The sequence below is a fragment of the Sparus aurata genome, chromosome 19 (assembly GCF_900880675.1).
Source record: "Sparus aurata chromosome 19, fSpaAur1.1, whole genome shotgun sequence".
NCBI lineage: Eukaryota > Metazoa > Chordata > Actinopteri > Spariformes > Sparidae > Sparus > Sparus aurata.
The window spans coordinates 10,607,936-10,633,486 of NC_044205.1; the positions used below are offsets into that span (position 1 = coordinate 10,607,936).

Consider the following 25,551-nt stretch of genomic DNA (forward strand, 5'->3'; position numbering starts at 1 on the left):
AAGGACATGATGGGAGGAATGAAAAGATCAGGGTTAAATGGAGCAGGAATAAAGAGCATATTGTGTGGTGGAAGCAGACGAGGTAGAGGACACTGGGTCAGCTTGCTAATGTGAACATGACTCTCAGGGCAAATTTAAAATATAGAACAAGGGCAAAGTTTGATTATTCAAAAGGTGGCAGTAGTGCAACACTTAGAATTGCAAGGTCCTTTCATTAGGATATACTTCTACAGTGTGTATAGTATCTGCACCCACTTCTTATTGATAATAAGTTGACTTTTGTCAAATGAAGATGAAACCAGGAGTTAAGAAACCTATCCAGACAAAACCTTTTTTCAGCAGTTCTCAAGTCATTAATACAGACAAAGATATCCTCACAGACTCCTCAGCGCTGCCTTGGAAGGACTGTATCTCACAATGAACAATAAAACAGTAAGACTGTGACGATCAACGTGGAAGTTACATTATTAAAATTCCTGGAAGCTTGATAACGGTCTTTGGACATTTTGACGCTTTGCAGGAAGGACAACTTTGTTTTTGTTTGTTACTAATGTAGCCTATAAACTACAGAGTGGGCGTTGGCCTTACAAGATAGCGAGTAAAAACTAGTTGTATCCGCCCGGCTTCCGTACAATGATACAGGAGAACACAGAAGCTCATCACAAGATTTTCGGGGCGTGTCGGCACGGAAATAATCAAACTGATGCTTCCAGCAGAAGCGACCTAAAGATTCCTGAGCTCTGAAGTGTCTGTAAGTATATGTTTAAGTGAATATATTTACAATCTGTGATGCGGGTCATTTCAATACAATCCTAAATGACCATCGATAACAGCCACTATTTTACTTTGTTATAGCCAGTGTTGTGCATGAACGCGTTCAGTGAACGATCATTCATCAAATCAAATCAAATCAACCTTTATTTATATGGCGCTTTTCATACAGAAAAGTATCGCAAAGTGCCTTACAGAGATGTACAGAAAAAGAGAAACATCAAATAAAATCAGGAGAAGAAAGTTAAAAGAACCCAACCCTCCCACCCCCACAGTCATGCACAGAGACATACACAAATATGTATACGTTCATACACACATTCACACATACACACACAGCCACGCTGACACACAGACACACAGACTCACACCTACACAAACACTAGCTGTCACTACAGAGACATGGCCGGGCAGCGAGACCTGAGGTACAGAGGAGGCTAGGGAAGCTACCTTTGGGGGGCCATTCATGAACTTGTTCATATTTTGGGCGAACGTGAACTGAACGTACTGTATTTCTGCCTGATGAACGTTATCTGGCGTTTGTGAACGGCGCTCTCGCAATGTTTTACTTCGTTCAAGAGAGTGGCTGGTTTCCATCGAGGCTTCCAGGCGAAACGCGGCTAAAACACCCCGTAAACAGGTCTTAATATGTATATAATATGTGATGTGTGTCATCAAAATGCGAAGCATGGAGGCAAAAACAAATGATTGCAGCAGCACTACCTCAGACTCTGCCTTAGAGGTGGGTAAAAATATCAATTCATCAATGCATTGCAATATATTTTTCCCAATTTAATATCGATTCAGAAAATCCTCTGAATCGATTCAGGCAAGCAGCGGCCCCCGACCACCCGCTGTCCCTCGCCGGACGCCTCTCGGTCCCCGCCTCCAGCTCGCTCGAGGGTCGGAGGGTGATGTGCCGCGGAAACACCGTCGGCGGGTAGCCGATGTCTGACGCACCGCTCTTTGGGAGACTGTAAACTCCCAGCACAACACCTGTCTCACCCTGGCTGCTGTGTTGTATTGTGCATATATGACTCCTACCACTAGAGGGAGTATGTTACCAGTGTTGTGTTGTGGTTAACCTGATGGGAGTTTCATAGAGGAAGAAACACGACGTAAACACAGAAGTTATTGCAATCCAGACGTGCCTCCGTGTGATTACATAAATAAATAAGATTATAGGCTACTTTATTACAGTCGCTGCACCGTGCGCCCGAGGGTGGCGCTCTCCTCCGGGGAGAGAGAGGGGTTCATTGATAACGTTTTACCCTCTCGTGTGTAGCTGGAGGGCGGAGGGACCGCGATTTACAATTTAAGATGACTTTTTTGAATTTGAAAATTATCAACAGGTTCTCTAATGAATTATTTGTTTATTACTACTGAATCAATATCAAAGCATTTAAATCAATATTGAATCGAAGAGCGACCTAAAAAATCACAAATCGAATTGAACAAAAAATTGTTCAGAACCTCACGATACTTGCTGTCCGTGGTTCTATATGGTCTGTGGCAATAATTTATAAAAAATAATAGCTCGCAGCAACATATTGGAAAAAAAAAAGAACTATGAGCTAGCTCATTTTTGGAACTGTGAACTTAGTATACAATTTTGAATTATGAACTATGAACTGAACTAGTTCATTTTGAAATTTGTGAACTGAACTTTGAACTAGTTCATGTACAAAGTGAACTTTCTCAACACTGGTTATTGCCAATAAGTTTAGGGTAGGTGAGCAGGTTGTGTTAGAAAATATATCATGTTTGCCCTCTTTGGTCTATTTAATGTTTAATGAACTAAAGACTGAATCTTAAGTGTTAAGAAATGGTTTTAATGTATCATATGTCGTGTATTAATATTCAGAGACAATCTAATATAGAAACTCCATTTTCAGTGGAGTTGGCACAAAGAGAGAGTGAGATGGTGATCAGATTAAGGGATAAAGTTGAAATTTAAGAATAGTTAATATTATTTATGTGATAAAATGTACTCCGCCCGTCCCTTCTTTACAGGCACAATGGTATCACCAACCCCTCTATGCGTGGCCAACACCACCTTCGCTCTGGCTTTGCTCAAAAAGCTGAGTGAGGACGACACGATGGCAAATGTCTTCTACTCTCCTTTCAGCATCTCTTCAGCCCTGGCTATGGTGATGATGGGGGCCAGAGGCAACACAGCTGCACAGATGTCTGAGGTACAACACACACACACACACACACATTAACGTTGATGGCTACACCAAGTTCAGTTTGATTATGATAATAACATAATCTTTTTTTCTGTTTAAGATGGTATAATGGCTGTCCACCTGGTGCACAAATGATGCATGACTGCATGTCTTTGTGAGTAAGGGTAGGTGTGTGATTGTCCACGCATGAAAGAGATCAGAAGTGACAGTAACGTATGGCTGCTGTGAGGATTTTATAGCAGCCAGTTTCCAGAAAGTCCAGCTGTGTGAACTGCTGTCTTAGAACTTGTTCATTAACCAGCTGGTCATCAAATACCACAGTCTGTTGATGGGAATCAGAAATGTGCGGGTCAGCGATAACAGTGCATACACTGTTACTTTCAAAGAACAGAAAAACAAACAAAAAGGGTCTCATTAAGAGGACTTAAAAAATATTACACATAAGAACACAAGAATCTTGGCTGAAAACCAATACACTGGCAATCCAAATGGAGCCTTTTACAGTTGAGTTGATTGAATAAGGTAATACATTATACATACAAAAAAAATACATTCAGCTTTTCAACTAAAATTTCTCATTGAAGTAGCCTTGTCTAAACCAATGATATCCTGCCTTTTTTATTTGATCCATTGCCATATATTTCAACCATTTATCCATCACATTTAGCTAGCAGTAAACCATTTAGCCACTAGGCTCTCTTAAGATAACTCTTACCAATGTACTACCTACTTTATTTTTTAACTTACTGTCAACTAGAATTGTACAGTATTGCCTAAGCTATATATATTGTTAATGTGATATGAGACAAATGAGAGTTCCATTATATTCAAGAGAAGAGAGGCCGATATCTCCAATACTCTGCAAATCACAAACAATCTAGATGGATGAATAGCACAACAGGTAAGAGGAAGAAATCTGTATTTTTGATTTTAGGGTGAAATGTCCCTTTAGGTATCTTATGTGAGTGACTTGAGTGACTCACTATCCTTCAACATAGTGTATATAGATGCATAGCATGGAGCACCGAAGTCAACAAACTACAAAGAAAACCTTGCTAGTTTTGTAGTCTCATCTGTTAATAGGCAAAATGATCACCACACTGGTCTAATAAACTGTTTATAACAGACTGCTGTGTTTCTTTCTCAGTGCATCTATTTAACACTTGTCCTCTTCATCCACAGTGCCTGAAAACCCGTGATGTCCAGGACGATGTCCACAGCAGTTTTGAGCAGCTGCTGGGTGAACTCAACAAGGCAGACGCTCCGTATGCCCTCAGTGTTGCCAACAGACTGTACGGGGAGCAGTCCTACCAGTTTGTTGAGGTGTGTGTATTTCAGCATGTGTGTATGTATCTTCAGGAGTAGGTCTGGTTGTGTTAACATATTTGCACGCTGGAGTGAATGAGATACACAAACAAGAATATTTGAGCGGAAGGAATGATGAATGAGGGAGTGGGCAGCAGGCCAGTATAGAAGCAAGGAAAGTAGTGGTTGTGAAAATATTCTAGCTGTGATGGCCTTTAACTCCACTTACTAAGTAAACTAACCAGCTTATGAATTATATTATTGTTTTGTGTGATCACAATCAGTAAATGTGTTGTTGATGGTTCCAGCATTTCTTAAGAGGCACCAGGAAGCACTACAACGCAGAGCTGGAGTCTGTTGACTTCAAAAAGAGCTTTGAGGCAGCAAGGCTCAACATAAACAGCTGGGTGGAGGAGAAGACACAAGGTGGTTCATACACATTAACATACACACTCATCAGTATGTTAATAGACACTCATGTCTCCTTCATCTAATGCAATTATTATAACATCAGTCAAACATTGTAAACTGATCTTTAACTGGAGGAGCACCATATTAATGTTAAGCACACTCACTTATGTCAGTCTCATTTTAGAATGCAGAAATAAAAGCTAGATCTCCAGACTGCTAAAACTTTACATTAACATGTAAACTTGCATGCTATTTCAGTGCCAAGAGTTTAAACGTTTTCATGATGACGGCCCGAGAGTGGGCAGAGTCGAAGGGTGGAGACTAATTTCATCAACTTTTCTTGGTATTAATTTAAATTGTCCTGTAAATGCAAAAGAAATATCTTTTTGTGTCAAAAATATGATTGAACTACATTCTGTGTCAGGGAAAGATTGTAGTTGATGGACCCTTTTTTCAACACATTACATGCTTCAGTTGAGTGAAATCATATCATATATGATATCATTTTATTCCTCAGGTAAAATTAAGGATTTACTGGCCCGGGTGTGTTGGACAACATGACCAGGCTGGTGCTGGTCAATGCCATGTACTTGAAAGGCAACTGGAACGAGAATTTTAAGGAATACGACACACGTGATGCTCAGTTCAGAATCAACCAGGTAACATAGCTCAAAGAAAACATCCAATATGGCTACAGTGATTGACAAAGATCAGTTAAAGTTAGAAAATGTGGGGTTTTAAAATTGTTGTACAGCAGCATATACCATTTAGTCAGCTTTGAACCGGTCAACAAAACACTGAATCTGCATTAAGTGATTTGTAGTTAGTGCATCAGACAGAAAAAAAACAGAAACACTGAAAAACAAACTCAACAGCAAGCCTCCACACTGTGTCAGCTTTTCAAGTTGTTATGTTAGGATTTATACATTTTCATTATGCCCCACCGACCACTATGACCCCTGTGACCCCGGCCTACTAAATACTGCCCGTGACTCCCCTTAACAAACACACTACTTATGAAACTACACGCACATCATTCATTGCTCATTAAATTGTGACGTCTGCAACACTGTGACACATATAGATTGTCTTTTCCCATCTTTTCCTGTTATCTCACATTATTAAGAGTTGCACATTTCCTGCTGACTAATGAGATGGTCAGAAGCGGACAGAACACTTTCACTAACACTTTCACACATGAGGAGGCCTCGAAGGCCAGCGATATCACCTCCCAAATCCCTTGTGCGTATGCGACAGTGAAGGCACCATAAACAAAGGCAGATAGCGGGGAACAGGCAGTTGAGGCCAGGAACATTTTGTTTTCTTCAACAGGGTGACGTCTTCAGGAATCATGGCTCGTGTGCTGAGAAACTGGGACGAGTTTGTGCACCACCGATGGGAAGGCTAAAGTCTAAACCACGGTTTCTCCCCACCTTTTTTACTTGACTGTCCAATAATAGTATTCATCCTATCTATCTGATTGACCAATGACAATTCAACACATACATTGTGACAGCAATATATAATGTATTACATGCTGAAATTCTGCATCTTTTTCTGGGTGACTGGTTGCAGTTAACAGCGTTGCTGCTTAGGGCTCTGCTGCCTGACATTTTTCAAACAGAGAAAGTCCTTGATCAAGCTTTTTGCTTAATGATACAATTCTTCTTCTTGAATAGTTAACAGTACATCGTGCTCTGTCTTCTCTATTGGTCTGTCTACTTTCACCTCTCAAACAAACGAACACGCCTGACAGTTATGGGAACTTGTTAGTGAACAACTATCAACCTGCACACTGCAAGATGTGTGGCAACCTGGCCGTGCCATTACAGGGTTTTCACTCACCACTTGATGAATGTAAGTCCAGGTTTCACCACAACCCTACAAAGTCACCTGGGTCTTAGCTTTTGATTAAATGTTCACCTTTCTTCATTTCTTTATTTCAGCTCTGCACCATTTCTCACTGACTGGATAATTTGCAAATGGCTGGAGTGCGTTTTGTTGTCTACAAGACTTCAGCTGGTGTTAAGTTTCTCTTTAAGTTTTTCTATTTTTCTGTCTGATTTCAGAATAAAACCAAACCAGTGAAGATGATGCACCAGACATCTTGGTTCCCTTTTACCTTCATCCCTGAAGCCAACTGCCAGGTGATGAAGCTGTTCAGTTAATGAATCCATTACTGCAGTATGTCAGTTAATATTTCTGTCAGTCCATCAAACAACTGGGATCATTGAACCAGTCATATATTCCCTTTGTTGATGAGGTGACTTAAAGTTACCTTAATCATGAAGCTATCACTTAAGGTTTGGGGGATTTTTTTGTTGCATGTGATCCAATACATTAGCTCATCTTAAAACAAAAGATAACCAAACAGTTGACTAGTATATGCTGTACATCTGCTGTAATGTTCTAAACCTGTTGAACAGATCCTAGAGATGCCATACGAAGGAAAGGAGCTCAGCATGCTCATCTTTCTACCCAGTGACATGAAGGAAGGTACAACAGGTCTGGAAAAGGTAGGAACACCCCCGGCCCCCTGCTTGCGCGAACACACACACAGACACACACATACATAGAAACACCACACAAGAGACAGACAAACTAATAATTGGTTTTATGTCCACCCCAGCTGGAAAAGCAGCTTACCTATGAGAACTTTGTGAAGTGGACTTGTCCAGACATGATGGATGTAACTAATGTTAAGGTGGGGCTGCCCCGGTTCAAGATGGAGGAGAATTATGACATGAAGAGTGTCCTGATCAGCATGGGCATGGTGGATGCTTTTGATATCGCAAGGAGTGACTTCTCTGGTAGGAGCACATCAGACATGTTCATAAAAATGTAAAAGGAGGTCAGTATTAGAGCTGGGTATTGTTAAGAACCTCATGATTCGATTTCGATTCTTTAGGTCGCAATTCGATTCAATATCGATTCAATTCAATATTGACTTAAATGCTTCGATATCGATTCAGTAATAAGTCATAATAAACAAATAAGTCATTAGAGTACCTGTTAATTTTTTTATTAAAAAAATTCATCTTAAATTAAACTTCCTCTAGGAAGCTCTAGTTCGAATTGAAATGTAAACAAAGGTACTCGATGTGTTTAGTTATAAAATAGCGCAACTATAGTTAAGCTGAGAAAGTCCCATTGTTTCTGGGACTGCATGGTACATTTTTGTCTGACATAAACATAGACATGACCGCGGTCCCTCCGCCCTCCGGCTAGACACGAGGGGGTAAACGTTGACCCTGAACCCCCCTCTCTCCCCGGAGGAGAGTGCTACCCGCGGGCGCACGGTGCAGCAGCCAGGGTGAGACAGGTGTTGTGCTTGGAGTTTACAGTCTCCCAAAAGAGCGGTGCGTCAGACATTGGCTACCCGCCTCCGCAGCTCCAACGGTGTTTCCGCGGCGCATCACCCTCCGACCCTCAAGCGAGGTCGCGGGTGAGACGCTTCCAGCTGCTGGAGGCGGGGACTGAGAGGTCCCCGAGGGACAGCGGGTGGTCAGGGGCCGCTGCTTGCCTGAATCAATTCAGAGGATTTTATGAATCGATATTAAATTGGGAAAAAAGGTATTGCAATGCATTGATTGATATTTTTACCCACCCCTAGTCAATATTGAATAGATGTTCGTCCAAATCAATGAGCTCTGTGTTTCTATGTAGGGTGAGCCCAGGCATTATATTTCTTTAAATTGTTCTTTAGTCCATCTCTTCTGCTGACAGGCATGTCTCCTGCTAATGAGCTGGTCCTGTCAAAAGTCGTCCACAAGGCCTTCCTAGAGGTCAATGAAGAGGGAACTGAGGCTGCCGCTGCCACTGCAATTATGTGTAGACGACTCTCTGCTATTAGATATTTAGTACCTCCACCCACCTTCATCGCAGACCACCCCTTCCTCTTCTTCATCAGGCATAACCCCTCCATGAGCATTCTCTTTGCTGGCCGATACTGCTCCCCTGAGTGAGCACTGTATGTATCACTAGAAGAATGTCCAGAGCATCACCACTCTAGAGCTCCCTATAGCTAATCACACCCTGAGTTTCCATCCTGTATTTTCAAAACCAGAAAGATGTTTGATTTTCTGAACTTTGGCTTCTTGTCTGCATCACTTCTCATGAGTGATTCTGTGTTTATCCTGTGCCTTCTTGAACATAACATTCTTGCACTCTTGATCTTTTGCACATAATCTCATCCTGAGGATATGGTTTACTTCATGTCTATGATGCATGTATGACCCTATTTGCTGCACCTTCATACCCTACCCTACTGTAACTATATCATTAAATTGTGGTATGTCTTATCTTATACTTTACACCCTTTGTGAGAATTTGCCTTTATTACATGTCTATTATACCTGTTGTTTCAACCACCAGCACAGATGTTGACTGTGATTTCATACCATATGAACATGTGATGGGTGCAAGATTGTCTGCACTTTTTATTCTTTATATTTTCAGTTAACCAAAAAAGATAATGTGATAAAATCACATTGTCAGAAGGATATGTCCTTAAGGGTTATTAAAACTACAATCAAACAAACTGTAAAATTGCTATCATGCATTTAGTTAATGTAGAATATGTGAGTGGTTTGGAAATACTATTTGACCGTTTTTCTTTTAAACTATTCCTTTTCTTGACATTTTCTCTGATCTGGTTACGTGTGGAAATGGATTCAGTTGGATCAGTCGTTGTGGAAGTGTTGCCGCTACTTGAAATGCTGATGATCTCTGAGAAGTCTATATCATACGTTGTTAATGTTTAACCAAACATTTAGCCAACAACCTGTGGAAAAATGGAACTGAGACAAACATATTAATCTTTCAAAATCAGAAGGAAAGGGCATTGTATGAAAGGAAATCAATAAAGAGTGGCAGCAACACTGGGATCAAGAGATGAGTGGAAGACATTTATATTCCATTCAAAATACAACAGAAGACAATTATGACCAGATTAGGAATAGGACACAGTAACCTTAATGGTACACTTCACATCATAGGGAAGCATCCAACCATTCCAACCAACATGTTTGTTGATTGCAGTAAATATATCGTAGAGAGGAAGGACATGATGGGAGGAATGAAAAGATCAGGGTTAAATGGAGCAGGAATAAAGAGCATATTGTGTGGTGGAAGCAGACGAGGTAGAGGACGCTGGGTCAGCTTGCTAATGTGAACATGACTCTCAGGGCAAATTTAAAATATAGAACAAGGGCAAAGTTTGATTATTCAAAAGGTGGCAGTAGTGCAACACTTAGAATTACAAGGTCCTTTCATTAGGATATACTTCTAATCTTCTATCAACGAGGAAGTTACATTATTAAAATTCCTGCGAGCTTGATAACGGTCTTTGGACATTTTGACGCTTTGCAGGCAGGACAACTTTGTTTTTATTTGTTACTAATGTAGCCTATAAACTACAGAGTGGGCGTTGGCTTTACAAGATTGCGAGTAAAAAGTAGTTGTATCCGCTCGGCTTCCGTACAATGTCATAGGAGAACACAGAAGCTCATCACAAGATTTTCGTGGCGTGTCGGCACGGAAATAATCAAACTGATGCTTCCAACAGAAGCGACCGAAAGACTCCTGAGCTCTGAAGTGTCTGTAAGTATAAGTGAATATATTTACAATCTGTGATGCAGGTCATTTCAATACAATCCTAAATGACCATCGATAACAGCCACTGTCTTACTTTGTTATAGCCAGTGTTGTGCCTGAACGCGTTCAGTGAACGATCGTTCATGAACTTGTTCATATTTTGGGCGAACGTGAACTGAACGTACTGTATTTCTGCCTGATGAACGTTATTGTGAACGCGTTCATTCTGGCGTTTGTGAACGGCGCTCTCGCAAAGTTTTACTTCGTTGAAGAGAGTGGCAGGTTTCCATCGAGCCTTCCAGGCGAAAAGCGGCTAAAACACCCCGTAAACAGGTCTTAATATGTAGCGGAAAGTCACCCAATCTGGCAACAGCAGCCACCACAGAGTCGCACCGCACTATGTGTCATCATAATGCGAAGCATGGAGGCAAAAACAAATGAAGGCAGCAGTACTGCCTCAGACTCTGCCGTAGAGGTGGGTAAAAATATCAATTCATCAATGCATTGCAATATATTGTTCCCAATTTAATATCGATTCAGAAAATCCTCTGAATCGATTCAGGCAAGCAGCGGCCCCCGACCACCCGCTGTCCCTCGCCGGACGCCTCTCTGTCACCGCCTCCAGCAGCTGGACGCGCCTCACCTGCGACCTCGCTCGAGGGTCGGAGGGCGATGCGCCGCCGAAACACCGTCGGAGCTGCGGAGGCTGGTAGCCGATGTCTGACGCACCGCTCTATGTGTGACTGTAAACTCCCAGCGCAGCCGGTCTCACCCTGGCTGCTGCACCGTGCGCCCGCAGGTAGCACTCTCCTCCGGGGAGAGGGGCGTCAGTGTCAACGTTTAGGGACCGCGGTTTCTCAGCTTAACTATGGTTGCACTATTTTATATCCAAACACATCGTGTGCCTTTGTTTAAATTTAGAACTAGAACTTCCTAGAGGAAAGATTTACAATTTAAGATTACTTTTTTTAATTTAAAAATTATCAACAGGTACCCTAATGAATTATTTGTTTATTACTATTTATTACCGAATCAATATCGAAGCATTTAAATCAATATTGAATCGAATAGCGGCCTAAAAAATCGAAATCGAATTGAGTTGTGAGGTTCTGAACAATTTTTGGTTTAGAACCTCACGATTATTGCTGTCTGTGGTTCTATATGGTCTGTGGCAATAATTTAGAAAAATAATAGCTCGCAGCAACATATTGAAAAAAAAAAGAACTATGAACTTGTTCATTTTAAAATCTGTGAACTGAACTTTGAACTAGTTCATGTACAAAGTGAACTTTCCCAACACTGGTTATTGCCAATGAGTATAGGGTAGGTGAGCAGGTTGTGTTAGAAAATATATTATTAGGTTTGCCCTCTTTGGTCTATTTAATGTTTGCTGAACTAAAGACTGAATCTTAAGTGTTAAAAATGGTTTTAATGTATCATATGTCGTGTATTAATATTCAGAGACAATCTAATATAGTGTAAAAGAAAAAAGGTGTTCAGTGGAGTTGGCTCAAAGAGAGTGAGACTGTGATCAGATAAAGGAATAAATATGCTATTAAAAGTTTAAATTTAAGAATAGTTAATGTTGTATATAATAAGTGCTCCGTCCTCCCTTCTTTACAGGCACAATGGCATCACCAACCCCTCTATGCGTGGCCAACACCACCTTCGTTCTGGCTTTGCTCAAAAAGCTGAGTGATAACGACACGACGGCAAATGTCTTCTACTCCCCTTTCAGCATCTCTTCAGCCCTGGCTATGGTGATGATGGGGGCCAGAGGCAACACAGCGGCACAGATGTCAGAGGTACAACACACACACACACACACATTACAGTTTTTGCCTGTTGCTTGAACACATTTTGCAAAACTTTGCTCATTGTGCCAAAACTCTACACACAAGTAAACATGACACAACACTGGCAAAAAATACCGTTCACATCTGTGTGTTTCAACTTGAAACTCTACTATCAAAACCTGAACTCTGCTATCAAAACCTAACAATCCTTTGTCAAAATGCAACTCTGATGACAAAATGACACATACTTGCATCATATGCATACACTTTCAGATCAGGGGGAACACACTAGTCTACTTTATAGAAAACACTGCAGTCTTTGATTTTCACTGTTTATTCATAAGGCACATTTTCAGGAGGCACATTTTCAAACAACCAAAAAAAACCAAATAGGCCTACTCAATATTGTACATTGCAGGAACATGAATTCAGACAAAGCAAAAAAAAATAAAATAATAATAATGATAATAGAAAAAAAAACACTATACTGTAAACACAGAAAGTCATGGCAATTGTGCATACGTGGGCTCATGGATCCCGCGGTCTGTTGGGGTCTGGCCACAGGACCTCGACATTGCAAGCAATGTCTTCTCCCACTAGGCACCGGGGAAAATATCCCCTTGCATGTCGAAACCATCAATGGATTGCTGTCACCTGAATGTCGCCACAGGCCTGTTCCATTGCCTGCAGAAGAGGCATGTGGTTGGCGGTCATATACACGCCATCTCCAAGCCGAAAAGAATTCCTCTATAGGGTTTAAAAATGGTGAGTAAGGGGGCAAGTATACCACTTCAAATTGATTGTGGTTGGTGAGCCAGGCCTGGATCAGGATCAACATTATCCCATACCACCACAAACCTGGGCTGATCTGGTCTGTTCTGTACAACTTTATTATGGAGAGCATCTAGAAATGTGAGTATATGTTGGCTATTGTATGGACCTAGTTTTGCATGATGATGCAGAAGCCCTCGAAGGCTTATGGCGGCACACAATGTGATATTTCCCCCGCGCTTCCCCGGGACGTGCACAATTGCCCTTTGGCCAATTACATTACAACCCCATCGTCTTGTTTTCCTCAGGTCGAATCCAGCTTCATCAATGAAAATGAATTCATGAGGCTGTGCAGCTCCATCCATGGCCAAGATTCTCTGTAACAAAAAAACAAACAAAAAAAACATATTACTACAGTGCTACACATACAGAACCCCCACCCCATCACACAGGTACCTGTGTAGCTCTCCGAATGGATCCATGTGGTACTGATATGGTACAAATTCAGCTGCTACTGAATTTCACCAATACTGTATTGTAAATGTAAAGTACAGTTACACTTACCTGTATATATTCACGTCGAAGTCCTTTGACCCTGACACTGTTCCTCTCAAATGGGACCCTGTAGAGCTGCTTCATGGTGATGTTGTGTTTTCCCAAGGTGCGTCTGATGGTGGTGATGCTCACATGGTTTATGTTGTTGAACACTTGCCTGTCTGCAAGTATTTTCTGTCGTAGCTGGTGGAGACGGATGGCATTGTCTGCCCTCACTAGGTCCACAACGGCAAGTTCCTGCTGTTGTGTGAACAGGCGTTGGCGTCCTCCCCCAGAAGGTCTTCTAGTCATTCTAGAGAAATACAACCACAAATTGTCATCGGTTTGCTTCTTTTTCTTACAAAACTTTACTGTATATACTGTATCATCCACTGTACTGAAACATCTCAACATAAGTAATCATGGTATGTTTCACAAAAACTACCACTTTGGCTGCAAAAGGAGCATTAGCACCCTGCAACAGTGTTGTGCCTGAACACGTTCAGTGAACGATTGTTCATGAACTCGTTCATATTTTGGGCGAACGTGAACTGAACGTACTGTATTCTGCCTGATGAACGTTATTGTGAACGCGTTCATTCTGTCGTTTGTCAACGGCGCGTTCTCACAGTTTAACTTCGTTCAAGACAGTGCCAGATTTCCATCGAGCCTTCCAGGCGAAAACCGACTAAAACACACCGTGAACAGGCCTTAGTATGTAGCGAAAAAACACCCAATCTGGCTGTTGTGTATAAAAAGGACGCTGGACGAGAGGTTTGTGCAACTCGCTTTACTTTCGATCAAAACGAAACTTAACTAGTTCAGACAGAAACAGCTGCATACCAAACATGCAGTGAGACATTACCAAACGAACACAGATTAATTCGTCCTGAACAGACATAACACTGGCAACACCAGCCTCCACAGAGTCGCACCGCCGCATGCGTCATCAATGTGCTAAGCATGGAGACAAAAACAAATGAAGGCTTCACATCTGTTTTTTTATTGTGATATATCTAAAAAGTTTTGGAGTGATGTTGTTGAATCTCATTTTTTTATGCTGCTCTCTGTCCATTCTCTTACCCTTAGACATGTTATTTGCTATGTTAACCCAGAAGATAATGCTCTTGAACACATGATGAACTCCTATGCAAAATGTTTTATTCACAAACAAAACAAAATTTGCAAAATCACTACCTAAATTTTCTCCTTTTCTCCTGGAACTGAGCTCTTTGCTTAAATCTCTGATTTTGTTAAATAACAAAAAAAGTAATACCTTACTGAGTTATCATGAAAAGTTTTTCCCTGAAGCCACTGTCTGAACTATTATTTTATTTTTCCCTTTCTTCTTCTTTTTTTAAATGATTTGTTTACTCATTATTTATAATTTTATTTTAAAATTTTAATTTGTACTCTATCCTGTACCACAAACCTGAAACGGCACATTGAACTAAAGCACCCGGCTTGCCTTTCAAGGTATGTGCAAGTGAATAAAAAATCAAAAGACACAGCAACGGCGAGCCAAAAATCCTCTACCACCCAAATCACATTAACGGTGTACAGTAGCGGCTCTGTTGTCTTCATCACCCAGCCACAGCTGGACAACCTGGTTTTGCAGAATATTGGAGAGCTACAGTTTCAGTGTTAAAACTGATAAAATAATAGCTGTCTGTGGTTCTATATGAGCTGTGGCAATAATTTTGAAAAATAATAGCTCGCATCAACATGTTGAAAAAAAAAAGAACTGTGAACTAGTACATTTTTGGAACTGTGAACTCAGTTCAAAATTTTTAATCATGAACTATGAACTGAACTAGATCATTTTAAAGTTTGTGAGCTGAACTTTGAACTAGTTTATGCAGAAAGTGAACTTTCCCAACACTGCCCTGCAATACCCTGTACACGTGATGTGGTAATGTGATATACTCAGGGTTCTTACACATTTTTCAAGGTCAAATTCAAGCACTTTTCAAGCACTTTTAAGGGTCATTTTCAAATGTTTCCAGTACCTTATTGCTGGGGTAAAATACATATCTACAGGAATATATACACTCATTTTTGTACATTGTATTATGCTGCGAACATCTAAAATCATGTTTCATAATAGCAAGAAGTTTAGAAATTAAAGGAGAACACAAAGTATTATTCAAAAAAAAGGGAAGCCACTTGGCGTTCTTCAGGAACACTCGCACCGAGACAATGAGAGACTGAGAGCACCCTGTAATTTTCTTTTTTGACATAGATTTTTATGTTTCAGAATGCAGTGTTGGGAGTAACGCGTTACAAAAGTAATGCAATTACTGTAATGCATTACTTTTTGCTGTAACACAGTAATGTAAGGCATTACAAAAACAAAAAAAGGTAATATTTTACTCAGTACAAATCTCAGTAACACGTGTTATAATGCATATAATGCTAGAGAACTATTGATCGAGGAGAAGATGACTGGAAGGATGTGAAGAACATTATAGTTAAGTGCATTTTGTGTGCAAAACCAAAAGATCTCTTTACCTCACAAAATAGCACAAGTCATTTAACGAAACATCTAGAGCGGTGTCACACTAACATTAAGCTAGTGACCAAAAGAAAGCAAACTGAGGATGAGAGCGGAGAAAAAAACATTCTCCTGTACTACGATGCTTAAATCTCAAGAAGTGAGGAGACTGGTGGCAGAGTATGTTGTCAAAGACATGCTGCCACTTTCAACAGTGGATTCTCCGTCTTTTATAAAAATTGTGAGCAAGATCCCCGTCCAGGCTAGCAATGACAAGGTAAGCTATTATTGCCTCAACAGGTTGGTGCTGTTGGGCTACTGACTGTAATATAAATATAGCGACATAATGTCAGTCTGTGTTACATCAGTTTGTATCCAGATAAAACATACAAAAACTTCTGTTAAACACAATAAACATTAGCTAAAGGGCCTTACAATGTAGGCTCCCCCCTGTTTTTGAAAGGTCTGCCCAAACTGAATTTGAGTGTTAACATCGACCATTTTGAGATGTACGACCACTTTCTGCCCCATGAACAGATTTAGGCTACACTGGAAATCAATGTGTGTGTTTCAAAAAATTTCAATACAATGTAGATGCATTCTAAGAATATGTACTGTCACTGATATATAGAGGAAGGTGGGACATGTCCATGCATCATGCATGTTTAATCACATCTAGAGGACATAAGCTTTTAGAAGATGCTTTCCCTTACGTTAATAACGATCAAGGTGTTGACATACAAAAAGTTATGACACATACTGATTTTTCAATGTAAATATTCTCATGAAACAGGTACTGCACCCCAAATGTTTCAATTTTAACACTGCAATTCATGTTTATCATGTTCAGTGTGGCCAGCCCTTTCAAAAACTGTTGTTTTCAGTGTTAGTGGTTGTATATGTTGTGAAAGTAACTTAAAAGTAATGCAATAGTAGTGTAATGCCTTACAATTAGAATACAGTAATATCACAATGTAATAAAGTTACTGAAATTACAGTAACAAGTAATAAATAATGCATTAGGTGTTTGGAGTAACTTGCCCAACACTGTCAAAATGTGTCTCCTATCTGTAAGAAGTCTTGGCTTGCCATCTAATTTACTTTATTAGAAGTAAGGAATGAGAAGTGGAGAAAAGTGAACATTTCCTTGTCACACTTCAAGCTCTGACTGACGTCAGTGCCTGGTGTGACGTCACAGAGACAAACTGAACAGTCAGTTACTGACTCTGGCACTTTAGCTCTGCTGTTCACCAGTGTGAGTGACTCGTCTGCTGACTGACTGTCAGCAGAGGAGAGATGCTCTGTGCTGCATAGAGAGCTGTTCGCTTATTCATCAAAGTTTATTAATATTGAACGGGTCATCAGTCCAAATTGCATCAAATTCCACCTTCTTCTCAGCTACCAGGCTGCATGTGTGACGATACACACACACAGGCCATAGACTGCATACACAGACAGTCAGGTGCTAACTTAACGAGGTCACGTAACGTGATTAATGGTTCGCTAATTATTCCTTAGCTTGTTATGGTTTAGCTAACGTTAGCGGTTAGCATAAACAAAGTGTTAACATGCAGCGTTGGCCTAAGTTACTCAAAAAGTCTTCACTTACATGTCATGTGACTTTAGAGCGCAGACTCTCCCACTGCACACATCTGCACATCTTTTTTGCAGACTTTGCATGACGCCACTCTTTGATTCGGTCCTCGTCATAACCATTGTTTGTACTTATAATTTTCAAGCCAATGCTCGTTAACACAGCAGCCTCCCAGCATTTTGTCATCTCCTACTGTCGCTCTTCTAAGAGGGGCGGGGCTACACACAGACTGGCAGGTCGCAGAGAGGAGCAGAGAGGCTCAGCGGAGCCCAGGAGAAAACATCTCCACATACGGTTTTCTTACCGATTTTATTTCTCCTTGTAATAAGCAAACTATCCAGTCCATCTCAATTTTGTGAAAGACAGAGTTATAATGTCAAGCACTTTCAAGCACTTAAACTAAAATCCAAGCACTTTTTAGGCCTTGAAAATACAATATTGAAATTCAAGCACTTTCACGAATTTCAAGCACCCGTACGAACCCTGTATACTGTAGTACAGTGTTGTAAATACCATCTGAATAGAGTAGAAGGTAGAGAGGTGAAGACATACCTGTTTTCCAGTCGGAATGTTCTTATTACAGATGCCACTGTGAAGCGGCTTAGATGTGGGTGGACTCTCTGCCCAGCTTCCCTCATAGTCAGGCCATGGTTGATGACATGGGCCACCAAAGTTGCTCTTATATCATCAGATATAGGGGTCCGTGCATGGCCTCTTCGACCATGACCATGTCCTCCTCCTCTTCCTCTTTCTCTCGCTCTCCCTCCATCCATGCTTGCAAAGTTCTTGAAATTGCTAAACTGAGGGCTTTTTGTAGCTGGCTGATTGGTGTTCAGTTTAGCAAGTAAGTGGCTTCAGGTGTGTATTTGAGTGGTTGCAATTACCCGATGTGTTTTGTATTTTGGATACATGTGTTTTCCAAATGGTACCCTGAGATTTCATTTTTGAACGAAGTGTCTTATGTATGAAATAGAGTGTAGTATGCAGGACCAAGTGTGTTGCATAAAGGAGTAAGTGTGTTGCAGAATTGCAACTAGAGTGCAAAGCAGCGCTTTTGTTTAAGGTATGGGTACTTGTGTTTGAGGTACGGTAAAAGCTTCAAGTTGTGTTACTTTAGTCTAAGCATGGGTCTATAGTGTTCAAGCAACGGGCAAAAACTGTAACATCAATGGTTACACCAAGTTCAGTTTGACTATGATAATAACATCGTTTTTTTGTGAGTAAGGGTAGGTGTGTGATTGTCCACGCATGAAAGAGATCAGAAGTGACAGTAACGTATGGCTGCTGTGAGGATTTTTATAGCAGCCAGTTTCCAGAAAGTCCAGTTGTGTGAAATGTTTTCTTATAACTTGTTCATTAACCAGCTGGTCGTCAAATACCACAGTCTGTTGATGGGAATGAGAAATGTGCGGGTCAGCGATGACATTGGGATTCCCAAGAATTTGACATTTAACTTCCGGCTAACTATGATTAACATTTAGCAATGTGCAAACACTGTTACTTTTAAAGAACAGAAAAACAAACAAAAAGGGTCTCATTAAGAGGAGTAAAAAAATATTACGCATAAGAACACAAGAATCTTGGCTGAAAACCAAAACACTGGCAATCCAATGGAGCCTTTTACAGTTGAGTTGATAGAATAAGGTAATCTAAAAATATATTCAGCTTTTCAACTAAAATGTCTCGAAGTAGCCTTGTCTGAACCAATGATATCCTGCCTTTTTATTTGATCCATTGCCATATATTTAAAACATTTATCCATTACATTTAGCTAGCAGTAAACCATTTATCCACCATCAAAAAGCCACAAATAATGCTCAGAACAGCACCAAACTTCAGCAACGGTCTGCAAACTTTATCTCTCGAGAGGGAGTCTAACACAGTTTCAAATTTACACCAGAATATCCCTTTAAGATAACTCTCAGCAATTTACTATACTAAGCTATATTTATTGTTAATGTGATATGAGACAAATGAGAGTTCCATTATATTCAAGAGAAGACAGGCCAATATCTCCAATACTCTGCAAATCACAAACAATCTAGATGGATGAATAGCACAACAGATAAGAGGAAAAAATCCGTATTTTTGATTTTAGGGTGAAATGTCCCTATAGGTATCTTACGTGAGTGACTTGAATGGCTCACTATCCTTCAACATAGTGTATACAAATGCATAACATGGAGCACCAAAGTCAACAACGCACAGATAAATCCTTGCTAGTATTGTAGTCTCACCTGTTAATAGGCAAAATGATCACCACACTGGTCTAATAAACTGTTTATAACAGACTGCTGTGTTTCTTTCTCAGTTAATCTATTTAACACTTGTCTTCTTCATCAACAGTGCCTGAAAACCCGTGATGTTCAGGACGATGTCCACAGCAGTTTTGAGCAGCTGCTGGGTGAACTCAACAAGGCAGACGCTCCGTATGCCCTCAGTGTGGCCAACAGACTGTACGGGGAGCAGTCCTACCAGTTTGTTGAGGTGTGTGTGTTTATCTTCAGGAGTAGATGTGGTTGTGTTAACATATTTGTATGCTGAAGTGAATGAGATACACAAACAAGAATATTTGAGCACAAGGAATGATGAATGAGGGAGTGGGCAGCAGGCCAGTATAGATATAGTATATGTTATTGTTTTGTGTGATCACAATCAGTAAATGTGTTGTTGATGGTTCCAGCATTTCTTAGGAGGCACCAGGAAGCACTACAACGCAGAGCTGGAGTCTGTTGACTTCATAAAGAGCTTTGAGGTGGCAAGGCTCAACATAAACAGCTGGGTGGAGGAGAAGACACAAGGTGGTTCATACACACTAACATACACACTTATCAGTATGTTAGTAGACACTCATGTCTCCTTCATCTAATGCAATTATAACACCGGTCAAACATTGTAAACTGATCTATAACAGGAGGAGCACCATATTAATGTTAAGCACACTCACTTATGTCAGTCTCATTTTAGAATGCAGAAATAAAAGCTAGATCTCCAGACTGCTGAAACTTTACATTAACATGTAAACTTGCATGCTATTTCAGTGCCAAGAGTTTAAAAGTTTTCATGATGACAGCCCGAGAGTGGGCAGAGTTGAAGGGTGGAGACTAATTTCATCAACTTTTCTTGGTATTAATTTAAATTGTCCTGTAAATGCAAAAGAAATCTTTGTGTCAAAAATATGATTGAACTACATTCTGTGTCAGGGAAACATTGCAGTTGATGGAACCTTTTTCAACACATTACATGCTTCAGTTGAGTGAAATCATATCATATATGATATCATTTTATCCTTCAGGTAAAATTAAGGATTTACTGGCCCAGGGTGTGTTGGACAACATGACCAGGCTGGTGCTGGTCAATGCCATGTACTTGAAAGGCAACTGGAACGAGAAGTTTGATGAATACGACACACGTGATGCTCAGTTCAGAATCAACCAGGTAACACTGCTCAAAGAAAACATCCAATATGGCTACAGTGATTGACAAAGATCAGTTAAAGTTAGAAAATGTGGGGTTTTAAAATTGTTGTATAGCAGCATATACCATTTAGTCAGCTTTGAACCGGTCAACAAAACACTGAATCTGCATTAAGTGATTTGTTGTTAGGGCATCAGACAGAAAAAAAAAACAGAAACACTGAAAAACAAACTCAACAACAAGCCTCCATACTGTGTCAGCTTTTCAAGTTGTTATGGGAACTTGTAAGTGAACAACTAGCAACCTGCACACTGCAAGATGTGTGGCAACCTGGCCGTGCCATCACAGGGTTTTCACTCACCACTTGATGAATGTAAGTCCAGGTTTCACCACAACCCTACAAAGTCAGCTGTACTTAGCTTTTGATTAAATGTTCACCTTTCTTCATTTCAGCTCACCACCATTTTTCACTGACTGGATGATTTGCAAATGGCTGGAGTGCTGTCAAGGCCTGGGCTGAAGATAGGACTCAGAATTAAAGCAATTCAATCAAATTTTATTGCGAAATATATTTCCTTTACTTGAACTCTTTTAAGCAACGTGACTTAAAGAAATAGGCTATAAACCACAATCTCTAAACTGCTGACCAAGGAACATGAAACAAAACATAAGACTGAGGCAAAAGACCTCAAAAGAAAAAGGAAAAAAATAACAAAATTTGCTCACTGCGGAGGGAAAATAAAATGGCAACGACAACTTAACTACTCTGGCACTAAGGCAATACAGAACTTACAACAAAAATTCGCTCCAAAGCGGAGGTTGACAAGGGCTATAAACAAAACTACTCTATCAATATCTATGAAAGTTAAAAACAAAAGGAGGCACTCCACCAGAGGCAAACAAAAGGGTTATAAACTTAAACTTCACTTTACTGAGAAAATTACAAACAAAAAGTCACTCACTTAAGATGATCAAGAAAACAGAAATACAAACACAGTATCTTGGCATAGTTGTGGCTTGAGGAAAGGGCTGGAGATGCAGGACGAACACAAACACTCTGGCACAAGACAAAGGAAGACGCAGACTATTTAACACATGAGGGAGGGGGGAACAGGTGGAAACAATCAGGGATCGGGGATGACGTCAGACCAGGGACACATGAGGAAGGGCAAGTGACCTGAAACGAGAGGGGAATTAGATTTTCAAAATAAAACAGGAAATTCACAAGACAAAAACCCAGAGGAGACAAAACCTCACCACTGTGTGACAAGTGCGTTTTGTTGTCTACAAGACTTCAGCTGGTGTTAAGTTTCTCTTTAAGTTTTCTATTTTTCTGTTTGATTTCAGGATGAAACCAAACCAGTGAAGATGATGCACCAGACATCTCGGTTCCCTTTTACCTTCATCCCTGAAGCCAACTGCCAGGTGATGAAACTATTCAGTTAATGAATCCATCTCTGCAGTATGTCAGTTAATATTTCTGTCAGTCCATCAAACAACTGGGATCACTGAACCAGTCATATATTCCCTTTGTTAATGAGGTGACTTAAAGTTACCTTAATCATGAAGCTATCACTTAAGGTTTGTTTTATTTTCGTTGCATGTGATCCAATACATTAGCTTATCTTGCAACAAAAGATAACCAAACAGTTGACTAGTATATGCTGTACATCTGCTGTAATGTTCTAAACCTGTTGAACAGATCCTAGAGATGCCATACGAAGGAAAGGAGCTCAGCATGCTCATCTTTCTACCCAATGACATGAAGGAAGGTACAACAGGTCTGGAAAAGGTAGGAACACCCCCGGCCCCCTGCTTGCGCGAACACACACACAGACACACACACACACACATAGAAACACCACACAAGAGACAGACAAACTAATAATTGGTTTTATGTCCACCCCAGCTGGAGAAGAAGCTCACCTATGAGAACTTTGTGAAGTGGACTCGTCCAGACATGATGGATGTAACTGATGTTGAGGTGGGGCTGCCCCGGTTCAAGATGGAGGAGAATTATGACATGAAGAGTGTCCTGATCAGCATGGGCATGGTGGATGCTTTTGATATCGCAAGGAGTGACTTCTCTGGTAGGAGCACATCAGACATGTTCATAAAAATGTAAAAGGAGGTCAATTATAGGGCTGGTTATTGTTAAGAACCTCACAATTCCATTTCGATTTTTTAGGTCGCAATTCGATTCAATGTCGATTCAATTCAATATTGACTTAAATGCTTCGATATCGATTCAGTAATAAGTCGTAATAAATTAGTCATTAGAGTACCTGTTAATAATTTTTATCATAAAAAAATGATAAAAATCATCTTAAAAAAATTCATCTTAAATTAAACTTCCTCTAGGAAGCTCTAGTTCGAATTGAAATGTAAACAAAGGTACTAGATGTGTTTAGTTATAAAATAGTGCAACTATAGTTAAGCTGAGAAAGTCCCATTGTTTCTGGGACTGCATGGTACATTTTTGTCTGACATAAACATAGACATGACCGCGGTCCCTCCGCCGTCCGGCTAGACACGAGGGGGTAAACGTTGACCCTGAACCCCCCTCTCTCCCCGGAGGAGAGTGCTACCCGCGAGCCCACGGTACAGCAGCCAGGGTGAGACAGGTGTTGTGCTGGGAGTTTACAGTCTCCCAAAGAGCGGTGCAGTAGACATCGGCTACCCGCTCCGTAGCTCCGACGGTGTTTCCGTGGCGTATCACCCTCCGACCCTCAAGGGTGAGACGCTTCCAGCTGCTGGAGGTGGGGACAGTGAGGCGTCCAGTGAGGGACAGCGGGTGGTCGGGGGCCGCTGCTTGCCTGAATCGATTCAGAGGATTTTATGAATCGATATTAAATTGGGAAAAAAGATATTGCAATGCATTGATGAATTGATATTTTTACCCACCCCTAGTCAATATTGAATAGATGTTCGTCCAAATCAATGAGCTCTGTGTTTCTATGGTGTAGGGTGAGCTCAGGTATTACATTTATTTTAATTATTCTTTAATCCATCTCTTCTGCTGACAGGCATGTCTCCCGCCAATGAGCTGGTCCTGTCAAAAGTCGTCCACAAGGCCTTCCTGGAGGTCAATGAAGAGGGAACTGAGGCTGCTGCTGCTTCTGCAATTATGTGTAGACTACTCTCTGGCACGTTATATTTAGTACCTCCACCCACCTTCATTGCAGACCACCCCTTCCTCTTCTTCATCAGGCATAACCCCTCCATGAGCATTCTCTTTGCTGGCCGATACTGCTTCCCTGAGTGAGCACTGTATGTATCACTAGAAGAATGTTGAGAGCATCACCACTCTAGAGCTCCCTATAGCTTATCACACCCTGAGTTTCCATCCTGTATTTTCAAAACCAGAAAGATGTTTGATTTTCTGAACTTTGGCTTCTTGTCTGCATCACTTCTCATGAGTGATTCTGTGTTTATCCTGTGCCTTCTTGAACATGACATTCTTGCACTCTTGATCTTTTGCACGTAATCTCATCCTGAGGATATGGTTTACTTCATGTCTATGATGCATGTATGGCCCTACTTGCTGCAACTTCATACAAATAAACATATTTACAACAAACCATTTTTTTTTAATTATAATGCAAATATAAATTGTTGTTAACTAAATTTGTGCATACATTTAAAAAATTTACAAAGTTAAATGTAACTATTTACATTTAAATGCAGGCAATGCTCAGGTCTGCCTGTGCTCCTTGAGAGCTGCACTGCCTGCTCCACATTCAGCATCTTCTCAGTGTTCTGACTCATTAAAACGAAAAACTGACTCCACTACACACTAAACACACTACACCAAACACTACATAACACACTAACTACACACTCCAAACACGCTAAATGTAACAAATCTCTCAACTCTCAATATCGCTGTCCGACCGTCGTAGCCTGTCAATCATCCGCCTAGGTCCCTCCCACAACTTCCTGTTCCTCAACAACCAAACTTGCTGCTTGGACACTTTCGTGACAAAAGCCCGTTTTTACCGTTTCTTTCTGCACCAGACACAAAGCAAACGTAACGGCAATGTTCGCGAAAAAGCGTGGCGGACATTATTTACCCAAGGTCCGGTTTTGGACGTGCCGATGCGTCCGGTCCGTCGTCTCGGGAGGTGGGCCGTGTAGCTAGCACAGTTTGTTGTCCTCGCGGATCCGGATCTCCTCAGACCGGAACAGACTCGGTCCGGACTCGTTTGGTGTCATTAATCCACAACAGTCAGTTTAGATGCACAGAATGGTAGCCGGCTATATACCGCTCCAGCTCGCGCGGCTGCAGGTACAACCGCGGTCACGTGAAGCACCGGTGCGTCCGTCAAATCAGGAGGTGAGGGGTGGCGGTGGGCTCTCCAGTGATTGGACAACACACACACAGAGAGATTTCGTGCATTTATAGAAAGAGGTGTGCTGTCTCATCAGGCCTCTCTTCACTAAGAGCACAGGAGTAATACATGTTCTTTTTGCATAGATATCTTTATTAAGCAGTAGACAGATAGGAAATATGGGAGAGAGGGGATGTGACATGCTGCAAAGGACCTCAGGCCAGAATCGAACCAGGGTCGGCTGCGTATGTGGCATGCGCTCTAACCACTCAACCACCTGCGCGCATAATACATATTTTTAATGGGAAAAGGATTGCAGTGATTCAGTCTCTACTCTATGTAG

The 25,551-nt window shown here is 40.9% G+C and overlaps 1 protein-coding gene and 1 pseudogene across 2 annotated transcripts; one reads left to right on the forward strand and one right to left on the reverse strand.

Annotated features, from left to right (window-relative positions):
• Positions 1-609: 609 nt before the first annotated feature.
• Positions 610-24,457, forward strand: LOC115569721 (leukocyte elastase inhibitor-like; annotated as a pseudogene). Its single transcript, XR_003981617.1, has 16 exons — positions 610-751; positions 2,785-2,966; positions 4,143-4,283; positions 4,574-4,691; positions 5,194-5,335; positions 6,746-6,823; positions 7,103-7,192; positions 7,306-7,486; positions 11,895-12,076; positions 19,807-19,947; positions 20,144-20,261; positions 20,756-20,898; positions 22,225-22,302; positions 22,580-22,669; positions 22,787-22,967; positions 23,904-24,457. The product of XR_003981617.1 is annotated as a leukocyte elastase inhibitor-like (transcript).
• LOC115569729 (uncharacterized) lies at positions 12,390-17,692 on the reverse strand. Its single transcript, XM_030397794.1, has 3 exons — positions 17,476-17,692; positions 13,403-13,685; positions 12,390-13,215 (listed from the first exon to the last, which is right to left on the reverse strand). Exons 1-3 carry the CDS (start codon positions 17,580-17,582, stop codon positions 12,859-12,861), a joined length of 747 nt encoding a protein of 248 aa, XP_030253654.1. The 5' UTR covers positions 17,583-17,692; the 3' UTR covers positions 12,390-12,858.
• Positions 24,458-25,551: the final 1,094 nt, after the last annotated feature.

Excerpts from the sequence above, each read along its gene's own strand:
- LOC115569729 (XM_030397794.1), bottom strand. The coding sequence starts at position 17,582 with ATGGTTATGACGAGGACCGAATCAAAGAGTGGCGTCATGCAAAGTCTG. Across the intron at positions 13,686-17,475 it reads GCTCTAAAGTCACATGACAT|AATGACTAGAAGACCTTCTG; the intron begins GTAAGTGAAGAC and ends GTATTTCTCTAG. Across the intron at positions 13,216-13,402 it reads TTCGACGTGAATATATACAG|AGAATCTTGGCCATGGATGG; the intron begins GTAAGTGTAACT and ends TTTTTGTTACAG.